The sequence below is a fragment of the Heptranchias perlo genome, unplaced genomic scaffold (assembly GCF_035084215.1).
Source record: "Heptranchias perlo isolate sHepPer1 unplaced genomic scaffold, sHepPer1.hap1 HAP1_SCAFFOLD_73, whole genome shotgun sequence".
Classification (NCBI taxonomy): domain Eukaryota; kingdom Metazoa; phylum Chordata; class Chondrichthyes; order Hexanchiformes; family Hexanchidae; genus Heptranchias; species Heptranchias perlo.
Genome location: NW_027139761.1, coordinates 2,216,244 through 2,228,382, shown reverse-complemented (window position 1 = coordinate 2,228,382; position 12,139 = coordinate 2,216,244). Strand labels below are relative to the sequence as shown.

Here is a 12,139-nt window from a genome sequence, read left to right as displayed (position 1 = left end):
GTCCCCATTCTCCAGTCCTCCAGTCTGTAAGCACGAAGCGGTTACAGTGTATTAAATCCCCGTCACCGGGAGATTCCCAGCCGCAGATCGGCTCCCACGGGGCGGATGGGCGATAGGCTGAGAATGTATTTCAGACTGAAGATGTCGGCAGAAGGGCGTGGCTTCAATGGTCAGCTGTCCTTCATGCTCAGAACTGATTGGCCAAGCGTAATGAGAGCCCAGCTCCAGTCAAGATAGGAAGAATTTTTGCCTCCTGAGCCAATGGAGAAAGAGGCGGGGCTGGGTGGTCATGTGATCGCCATGGCCTTGGTTACATCGAGTTGCATTGAAACTACTGCACAGGTGTTCACGTTCCACACGAGCCTCCTCCCTCCCGACTTCATCTCACCCTATCAACATATCCTTCTATTCCTTCGTCTCTCATCGGCTTATCTAGCTTCCCCTTACAATGCATCGATTCTATTTGCCTCAACAGAGAATCTGAAATAAAGGGCGATTACCTGACCGGTCAGCCTGACTGTTCCCAGGTCTGCCTGAAATGAGACATCGAGAATTAGAGTTCGCTTGGTCAAGAAATGAATGAAAATATCAGAAAGAAAAGTTAAAATACAACAAACTTTGAGTAAAAATTCCCGTCACTTTGTGTAAGAAATGATACCGGGGTCTGTGATTTCATCTGTTCTTCATTCATTATAAAACCGGAAACACAGTCTCTGAAACTTTACAACATTTGCAACGTGCCTACAATTTATGCAGAAAATTAGTACACACACGCGCATAAACACACAAATACACAAAGAAACACAGACATACACACAGACACACACATATAACCACACACATATACACTCACACAGACAATACACGAAGATACACACAAAGACAGATTCATACACAAAGACACAGACACATACACACTTACATACATACATATATATAACCCCAGCACTGACAACTGGGAACAATATTTCTGACCCACCTTCAAACTGAACAAGACCCATTAACCCGACTCGTTTGTTTCGTGTCTGACACCCAATGTTCTAACCATTCTACTTCGTCTCCTCCTGTACCATACGCCTATTTTACATTCCTTCTTGAAATCCACATACACTGGATGTACTTCACTTTCATTGTCTATATAGCCTGTACAATTAGTGATATCTCCTGAAGCATCCATTAAACTTGCTAAAAAAAATCTGCCTTGAGTAATCCACTTGTGGACACTTTGATTATTTCCGGTATCTCTCATTGGTCACCGATTTCAACTCGAATTATCGTAAGCGGGAGGGGATAGGGTCAGAAATATTATGCGTTATTTAACACAGTATAATAATCGCTCTGGTCGATGCGTAACACGTGGAGAATAATTCCACTCATCGTTATATGTACCAAGATCTTACATTGTTCTCAGGATGTGCACAATGCTGGATCTGCCCCATTTATTACCCGTGTGTAGGTGTCCTGAGAAGGTGGTGGTTATGTGCCCGCTCCTTGTGCTGACGGTGCTCTGACCAATTATTAGCCGTTTGTAAATATTCTGAGAAGGCGGTGGTGATGGGTCCGCTCCTTTTGGTTACGGTGCTCTGAGAAGGTGGTGATGATGAACTCGCTCCTTGTGTTGACAAATGATGACAGAAATATAGGAACAGGAGTAGGCCATTTAGCCCCTCGATCCTGTTCCGCCATTCAATTAGATCATGGCTATCTGTGACCGAACTCCTTATACCCGCTTTAGCCTCGTACCCCTTACTACCTTTGGTCAACAAAAATCTATCAAACTCAGATTTGAAATTAACAATTGAGCGAGCATCAACTGCCGTTTGCGGAAGAGAGTTCCAAACTTTTACCTCCCTTTGCGTCTGGAAGTGTTTCCCACTTCACTCATGAAAGTCTTGTCTCCAATTTTTAGTCTATGTACCCTCGTCCTAGAATCCCCAACTAGTGGAAATAGTTTCTCTCTATCGACCCTATCAGTTCACCTTAATAGCTTGAAAACTTCCATCAAATCACACCTTAATCTTATGAATTCTAGGGAATACAACCCTCGTTTGTGTAATTTCTCCTGGTAATTTAACCCTTAGAGTCCAGGTATCATTCCGGTAAATCCACACTGTGCTCCTTCCAATGCCAATATATGCTTCCGAAGGTGCAGTGCCCAAAACTGAACACAGTAATCAAGGTGTGGTCTAACCAGGGCTTTATACAGCGGTAGCATAAATTCTACCCCCATGTATTCTAACCCTCTAGATATAAGGGCCAGCATTCCATTAGCCTTTTTGACAGTACTCTGACCATTTATTACCCGTGTGTAGATGCCCTGAGAAGGCGCTGGTGATGGGTCCGCTCCTTGTGGTAACGGTGCTCTGAACATTCATGACACGTGTGTATATGCCCTGAGAAGATGGCGGAGATGGGCCCGCTCTTTGACCAGCTGCAGTGCTCACAGTGATTGCCCTCTTACAGTGAAGTTAAGTCGCGAATTTCATAATTTCGATCCAAAGTCCATGAAGGAACCGAGATATACCTTTAATTAAAGATTATTTTATTGTGTGATGAATTTCGGTGCCTTACTCATTAAATTCCTAACTTCCTCAAACAAAACACAATTTTAAAAGAAGAGTTGATCAGGTGGGATCTCGCCTCCTAACTCCATGCGGGCTGTTCCTCGATAATTTTCTGCTCTATGGGTTCTCTTGTAACCTGCCCTCTCCGATTTGTGACATCATTTTACCAATTAATGATGACCGGTTAATGGTCCTCTCGTTTACTGGTTAAGCTTTACTGCTCTTTAAAATGCAGCCAGTATATTGACCTGCTCCCAATCCCCGATGATATTCTGCCCTCCAGTATTCCCGGTCTCTTACTATTTTCTAGGTCATATATTATAGATATTGTGTTGACCTGCTCCCAATCCCCCTGATGGTAATGTACCCTCCTGAATTCCCGGTCTCTTTCTATTCTCTAGGTCATATATTATAGACATTGTGTTGACCTGATCCCATCTCCCTGATGATATTGTGTTGCACAGATTTCCTGGTCACTTTCTATTCTCGAGGTTATGTATTACAGTCTCAAGATAAGGGGTCATCCATTTAGGAGAGAGATGAGGAAAAAAATCTTCACTCGGAGGGTTGTGAATCTTTGGAATTCTCTACCCCAGAGGGCTGTGAATGCTCAGTCATTGAGTACATTCAAGACAGAGATCGATGGATACTACGGCATTAAGGGAATCAAGGGATAAGGGTTAGGTGCGGGCAAGTGCAGTTTTTTTAATTCATTCATGGGATGTGGACGTCGCTGGCAAGGCCAGCATTTACTGCCCATCCCTAATTACCCTCGAGAAGGTGGTGGTAAGCCGTCTTCTTGAACCGCTGCAGTTCGTGTGGTGACGGTTCTCCCACAGTGCTGTTAGGAAGGGAGTTCCAGGATTTTGACCAAGCGACAATGAAGGAACGGCGATATATTTCCAAGTCCGGATGGTGTGTGACTTGGGGTGGGGGGAACGTGCAGGTGGTGTTATTCCCCTGTGCTTGCTCCCTTGTCCTTCTAGGTGGTAGAGGTCGCGGGTTTGAGAGGTGCTGTCGAAGAAGCCTTGGCGAGTTGCTGCAGTGCATCCTGTGGATGGTACACACTGCAGCAACTCGCCAGGGTTGAGGTAGTAGATCAGCCATGATCTTACTGAATGGTGGAGAAGGCTCGAGGGGCGGTATGAGCGTCTCCTACTACTATTTCTTATGTTCTTATGACAGTGTAACACCGATTCCTGTCCTCAGCTGTGCTTGCCGAGAATTCTTGAATGATAGCCAGCTTCTCAAACATAATCTCACAGGTGTCTTTCTGTACCCGGTTCTGTAGTGTAGACTGTGCGTGACTTGTTTCGACCCCAGTAGTGCCTCACAGTCCTTCCCAACTCTCCCCTGATAATAGTCAGTGCCCAGCAAATTCTCCTTTCCTTACCCATTGACAGACTAGTGGGAATAATCTTTCACTATTTCCACCCCTGCCTCAGCTGATCCGCTACTAAAACCTTTGTCCATGCCGTTGTTACCGCCAGACTGGACTATTCCAATGCTCTCCTGACCGGCTTCCCATCTTCCACCCTCCATAAAATTGAGCGCATCCAAACCTCTGCTGCCCGCACCTAACTCACACCAAGTCACCTTCTCCGATCACCCCTGTGCTCGTCGACCGACATGAGCTGCTGATCAAAGAATGCCTCAGTTTTAAAATTCTCATCCTTGTTTTCAAATCCCTCCATGGCTTCGCCCCTCCCTATCTCTTTAATCTCCTCCAGCCCGACAACCCTCAGAGATCGATGCGCTCCTCCAACTCTTGTCTCTTGCGCACCCCCGATTTTAATCGTTCCACCTTTGAAGGCCGTGCCTTCAGTTACCTAGATATTAAGCTCTGGAATTCCCTCCCTAAACCTGTCCATCTCTCTAAATCTTTCTCCTCCTTTAAAACGGTCCTTAAAACCCACCTCTTTGAACAAGCTTTTGGTCATCTGTCCTACGAGGTCCTTATCTGGCTCAGTGTGAAATTTTGTTTGATAATGCTCCTGTGAAGCACCTTGCGACGTTTTACTACATTAAAGATGCTCTATAAATGCAAGCTGTTGTTGTTAGTTATTCTCTTAAAAACGATCACCATCTGAATAATTCTTATGTTACAGTGATTGAAGAAGAATTCCCAGCACCACCTTCACAGGACAGCTAGGGATGGACTGCAAATGACCCCAGAACACCATCACCACAGGAACTGGAGGGTTCAAAAAGAACGGCCGTCACCACCTTCTCAGGGCAGATGGACAATAAATGACCTCAGAACACCATTACCAAATGGACAGGAGGGTTCAAGAAGAACGCCCGTCACCACCTTCTCAGGACAGATGGACAATAAATTCCACCCCGGGCAATTATGCCCCCACCCTAAATCAATAAAAACAATCTACAACAACAACTTGCATTTATATAGCACCTTTAACACAGTAAAACGTCCCAAGGCGCTTCACGGGAGTGTAATCAAACAAAATCTGACACCGAGCGACATAAGGAGATCTTCGGACAGGTGACCAAAAGCTTGGTCAACGAGGTAGGTTTTAAGGAGCGCCTTAAAGGAGAAGAGAGAGGTGGAGAGGTTTAGGGAGGGAATTCCAGAGGGTAAGGTCTGGGTAACTGACGGGACGGCTGCCAATGGTGGAGTGATTAAAATCAGGGGATGCACAAGAGGCAAGAATTGGAGGACAACCGAGACTCCCAAATCCGTCCATTGGTTGATGGGCCGAATGGCATCCTCCTGTGCGGTACCTACTGTGATCCTATGATCTAAGATACATCGGATAAATGTTCAGTCTTTTCCTTTTCTCAGACGGTATTATTTCCCATTCATCCACACAACTCTCTTAACCTGCTGATTCCTCCAATATCTCCTGTATCCTTCCTCACAGTTTCCAATCCGCTCTCATTTGCTATTTTAAACAAATGTTGAATCTAATTCTCTGTGAACCCATGTCCAAATCATTGATCTAGACAGAGAGTATATCCACTATCCCAACGCTCTCCTGATCGGCCTGACATTCTCCACTCTCTGTCAACTTCAGCTGATCCAAAACTCTGCTGCTGGTATCCTATCTCGCACCAAGTCCCTCTCACTATTCACCCCTGCCCTCACTGACCTGCATTGGCTGCCGGTTCCCCAATGACTCAAATTTCAATGGTCGCACAAAACCCCACTAATGTCGTGCTTGGTGCGAAATTGTTGAGTTAATTGTAAACGTTTTATTTCAGTCAGTGTGCTCTTGTATCACAACAAACAGTGAAATACAATGATTAATATAATTAAAAAGAATCTGGAAGGACATGAAATAAAAGGGCAGAAGTTGGGGATATTCTGGTTCGGGAATTTAACTTCCTGAATGAGATACAAAGCCGCGCTCTTTTTCAGTTCATTGAAATCAACTACAGGGGTGATTTATTGATTACCAAATACAGTCAATACCGAGTGTTTATAAAAAGTATTCCTCCCACAACAGATTATTATGTATGTCAATAATCAAAACAATAATTAAATACTAATATATTTCTGGATCAATTTGACAGCTTTCACAATTAAAGGAGTTCATGTTGGATTTACGAAGCAAATGAAGTTAAAACATTAATTGTAGCTGGTTCCAGTAATGGAACTTGACCGTTAACACGTCGCGATCCACCAATTATTCGTAGTATTATTGTTACTGAAACATTTAACTTTACTTGAAATGTAAGATTATCGCCGAGAGATATCCACTATTAGCGAAGTAACTGTTAAGGCGTTGGGTTGAGATGCCTCAGTCTGAGTAGAACAGTTTAAAAAACTCCAATAAAACACCGGACAGAGGGAGGTCACACCAAACAATCCAGACTCTGTGGTCAACAGCACAAACAGTAATTTCCAACACAATAACTTTATAGTCTTAACTAATCCCTGAATAAACGATACCACGCATAGAAAATAACCAAACATGCAGCGAATATTTACAAGACCGGGGAAAATTGCTCCGGTCGCTTTCTGTCGAAGATAAATATACAAATGAGTTTAGTATTTGTTGCACAAAAGAACCAGAGTATAGAACATGTGGAAGGAGATTGAGAAACAGGTCCCGATATCTCATTAAACACATGATACTGTGTAAAAAGTATGGGGCATGTGGAAGGAGCTTGAGAAACATTAATTATTACATCACACTGTCCATATAAACACATGAAAAAGAAATTTAATTTAAAAAGGTCATAATTTTGAATATTATCATTAACTGAAAAAAATACTCACACAGCAAAGCTCCCGGAGATTTAGGAATTTTCAGTAATTGAGACAGTTCACTTAATAATAATACTAATAATTATTAATTGAACAATAGAATCACTAACTGAACACAAATTCTGATACTGCAAATCCACCGGAGATTTAGGATCTTCAGTAACATCATTTTTGGAGACTGTACTTAATAATAATTATATTAACTATTAATACTAATTGAAACAATATTGGTTCCTTCTCTAGTGAACATTTAATTATAAAATATTTATAGTCCTTGTCCCACAGTCTAATGCTGAACAAACAAGTCAATATATTTTTAATCAATTCTCTGTATCACACCGGGGTCAGACAGCGCTTCAACTCAGAAATATCGGGGACAGAAATGTCTGTGTGGGATCAGTCGGCAGTCGGTGCAGCTTTGACTGGTGTTCTACACTCAGTGAGTTAACTTACACCCCTGACTCCGATACTCTCTATTCTAACAGTGACCGCGCTCTACTTCTAACAGGCTCAGTTTAAATAGTCCGATTCGAATTTCAACTCCAGTCTGCCCTGTCTCCAGAAGAACCGCAGGTGGAAGGCGATTGAGAAAGAATTCCCGATTTATCATTCAACACAACATAAATCTGTATAATAAGTATGGAGCATGTGGAAGGAGCGAGAGAAAAGATAATTAAATGACACTGTATACATAAATGTGTGAAATAGAAAGCTTAATTTAATATAAAAGGGTGATCATTTTAAAGATCATCACCAACTGAACAACAATCCTCACACAGCAAATCCCACATTTAGGAAATTTCAGTAACATCATTTTTGGAGACTGCCTTTAATAATATTTATCCGAATAATTAATGCTAATTGAAACATTATTGCTCCACCTCTAGTTCATATTTAACTTTGCAATATTTACAAAACTTGTCCAACAATCTAATGCTGAACAAATTATCTAAAAATGTTTATTTCAATTCTCTGTATCGCACGGGGATCAGACAGCTTCTACTGAGAAATATCGGGGACAGAAATGTCTGTGTGGGATCAGTCGGCAGTCGGTGCAGCTTTGGCTGGTGTTCTACACTCAGTGAGTTAACTGACACCCCAGACTCCGATACTCTCTATTCCAACAGTGACCGCGCTCTACTTCTAACAGGCTCAGTTTAAATAGTCCGATTAGAATTTGAACTCCAGTCTGCTCTGTCTGTACAAGAGCCGCAGGGGACTAATTAAAACAAATTGCCGCAGTATTTGTAATCAATTTCGGTTTAAAATCTAAGTTTGACACAAATGTCCTCCGGTAATTTAAACTCGGTGTTAATCAGATCTAAAATATTCTCAATATGTTCACTGACACCGACAGAAATGAAGAATAGTTGTCTGTTTGAAGCAGATGGAACATAAAATCAGACAAACAAAAATGTGCATTGAACAAAAATTGGACAAATTTAATTATTTTTAATTCACACATCACACGATCGCATTCAGAGACAAATTTGAATAAAATATGCACACGTTTTATAAATTGGCTTTCATGAGCATGAGATTTGTGAAAATGATTCAGGGAGTATACTACATTTCATATTCTTTCCATGTTTTATGCTTTGCAATGAACCCTCTTTAAATCATCTACAGAAACAGTATTTTATTATTCAATCAGTTTTATAATATGAAATGAGATTTGCCCTAATACTTAAAGTAAACGCACAATCTACCTGATAACAGTGCGAGAACGTTTCCCTGTCTGCACGACATCATTTCTTACTGATAGAGATTAATAAATATAATAAAACAAACACTGGAAACAGCGAGAAACTGAACTAAGTCATCGACCGACAAAATTAACAAAATATCGAACATGTGGCAGGTGATTGAGAAACAAGTCCTGAAGTCTCATTGAACTCCACAGGACACTGTGCAAACAGAATAGGGCACGTGGAAGGAGATCAAGAAACATTAATTACAAGACACTGTCCATCCAAATTCACAAATGGAAAGAATGATTTGATATAAAAAAAAGTTTATAATTTTGAAGATAATCGCTAACGAAACAAAAATACTCACACAGCAAATGCCCCGGAGATTTAGAAACATTGTTATTATTTTCTGGAGAGTGTACTTTATAATAATTACACTTATAATTAATAGTAATTGAAACAATATTGTTGCATCTCTAGTTGATATTTAATTATACAATATTATAGACCTTGTCCAACACTCTAATGTTGAACAAGCTGTTTTTAAAAAATCAGTTCAATTCTCTGTAACACACGGGGGTCAGACAGCGCTTCCATTGAGAAATATCGGGGACAGAAATGTCTGTGTGGGATCAGTCGGCAGTAGGTGCAGCTTTGTCTGGTGTTCTACACTCAGTGAGTTAACTTACACCCCAGACTCCGATACTCTCTATTCTAACAGTGACCGCGCTCTACTTCTAACAGGCTCAGTTTAAACAGTCCGATTAGAATTTCAACTCCAGTCTGCTCTGTCTGTACAAGAGCCGCAGGGTACAAAATAAAACAAACTGCCGCGGTATTTTTTATTCAATTTCGGTTTAAAATCTAAGTTTGACGCAAATGCCCTCCGGTAATTTAATCTAAGTGTTAATCAGATCTAAAATATTCTCAACATGTTCATTGAAGAACTGTTCTCTATTTGACGTTGATGGAACATAAAATCAAACAAACAAAAGTGTGCATTGAACAATAATTCTACAATTTAAATTATACTTTTCAATTTTCACATTACACGATCTCATTCAATGATAAATATTGAATAAAATATGTACCTTTCCTGCAAATTGGTTTTTATGAGCAAAATATTTGTGCAAATGATTCAGGGAGTAAAAAAAAATGTCATGTTTTTCTCTGTTTTTTGCCTTGCAGTCAACGCCCTTTAAATCACCGACAAAAATAGCATTTTAGTATCCAATCAGTTTTATAAAATGAAATTAGATTTAACTTAATACTTAAAATAAACGCACAATCTATCTGGTAGCAGTGCGAGAACGTTTCCCTATCTGTAAACCAGCATTTCTTATTGGTGGAGATGAATAAATACACAGATCAAGAAACATTACTTACAAGAGGACACTGTACATCCAAATGCCTCAAATAAAAAGCTTAATTTGATATAAAAGGTTTAAAATTCTGAAGATACTCGCTAACTAAACAAGAATACTCCCACAGCATATACTTGGAGATTTAGGACCTATTAATAACATTATTTTTTAGAGAGTGTACTTTATAATAATTGGACTAATAATTAATACTAATTGAATCAGCATCGGTTCCATCTCTAGTTAATATTTAATTATACAGTATAATACGGACCTCGTCCAACTCGAATGTTGAAAAAACTATTTGAAATATGTTTATTTCAATTCTCTGCATCACACGCGGGTCAGACAGCGCTTCTGCTGAGAAATATCGGGGCAGAAATGTCAGTGTGGGATCAGTCGGCAGTAGGTGCAGCTTTGACTGGTGTTCTGCACTCAGTGAGTTAACTTACACCCCAGACTGTGATACTCTCTATTCTAACAGTGACCGCGCTCCACTTCCAAAAGGCTCAGTTTAAATAGTCAGGTTAGAATTTCAACTCCACTCTGCTCTGTCTGTGCAAGAAACGCAGGTGGAAGGCGATTGCAAATCAAGTCTCGATCTATCATTAAACACCACATAACACTTTATAATAATCACGGAGCATGTGGAAGGAGCTTGAGAAAAGTTTATGCTATGATGCTGTGTTTGAAAACGTATGAAATAGAAAGCTTAATTTAATTTAAAAGGATAATCATTTTAAAGATCATCAGAAACTGAACAACAATCCTCACACAGCAAATCCCACAGACATTTAGGAAATTTCAATAACATCATTTTTGGAAACTGTCCTTAATAATATTTATGCTAATAATCAATACCAATTGAAAAAAATTATTTTACTTCTAGTTAATATTTAATTATACAATATTTATAAACCTTGTCCAACAATCTAATGCTGAAGAAATTATTTTAAAATATGTTTATTTCAATTCTCTGTGTTACTCTGGGGTCAGACAGCGCTTCTACTGAGAAATATCGGGGACAGAAAAGTCTGTGTGGGATCAGTCGGCAATAGGTGCAGTTTTGACTGATGTTCTGCACTCAGTGAGTTAACTTACACCCCAGAGTCCGATACTCCCTATTCTAACAATGACCGCGCTCCACTTCTAACAGGCTCAGTTTAAATCGTCCGATTAGAATTTCGACTCCAGTCTGCTCTGTCTGTACAAGAGCCGCAGGTGGAAGGGGATTGAGAAAGAAGCCCCGATTTCTCATTAAACTCCACATGACACTATTACAATTGAATAAAACAACATTTACTTTCCACATCACCTCAATGTGTTCTGCAGTAAAGATCAAAAATTATATTAACGAGGCAGATAGTTCAATAATAATCACCGTATCAATAGATAACCGAATACTTCCAATGATCAATAACTCACAGTTCAGAACCTGTAGTAGAAATAGGGTCAGGAAGGGCCGCAGCATCGTCCGGGAGCCGCTTGCACCGATAGGACCCGAAAATTAACCGAACTGTTCGCAGATACCGAGCGGTCCCTCCAGCGCCAACCGACTGATCTGGGAGTTAATCCGTTCTCAACAGTTTGTATAGAAGCCAATGTTTCCTTCCAAATAACCAATAGATTTTAATCAGGTGTGAAGCGTGAATTACAGTCCGGTAAAATCCCCCAATGAGAAGTAAGCTGCCCGTTTCGAGATACAGTGAGCCCAGGTTCCTCCCACCGCCTTCTCCTGAGAGACCAATGGCCTTTGTGAGTCTGACAAGGAAACCAGGGCATTGGGATGATGAAAATATCGGAATAACCGGGGGAAGGGTAGTGGAAACTGATGGAAAACGGAGGAAGGTGTTTTCTTTGACTCAAATCAATTTCACTGATCATCATTTCACTGATCATCATTTCATTGATCATCATTTCATTGATCATCATTTCATTGATCATCATTTCACCGATCATCCTTTCATTGATCATCATTTCTCCGACCATCATTTCGTTGATCATCAATTCACCGATCAACATTTCACTGATCATCATTTCAAAGATCATGATTTCACCGATCATCATTTCACCGATCATCATTTCAAAGATCATCATTTCACCGATCATCATTTCATTGATCATCATTTCACCGATCATCCTTTCATTGATCATCATTTCACCGATCAACATTTCACTGATCATCTTTTCGCTGATCATCATTTCATTGATCATCATTTCACCGATCACCATATCACCGATCATCATTTCATTGATCATCACTTCACCGATCAACATTTCACTGATCATCTT

The 12,139-nt window shown here is 40.5% G+C and overlaps 1 protein-coding gene across 1 annotated transcript in view; it reads right to left on the bottom strand.

Moving 5' to 3' along the window:
• The window catches only part of LOC137318766 (deleted in malignant brain tumors 1 protein-like), a 43,560-nt gene extending 32,219 nt beyond the window's left edge, over nucleotides 1-11,341 (bottom strand). The window contains exons 1-2 of the mRNA XM_067981416.1: nucleotides 11,273-11,341; nucleotides 501-533 (exon numbers count right to left, since the gene is read on the bottom strand). Coding sequence (XP_067837517.1) covers nucleotides 501-533; nucleotides 11,273-11,318 — 79 coding nt within the window. The 5' untranslated portion in view covers nucleotides 11,319-11,341. The remainder of the gene's footprint in view (nucleotides 1-500; nucleotides 534-11,272) is intronic.
• Between the last annotated feature and the right edge of the window lie 798 nt (nucleotides 11,342-12,139).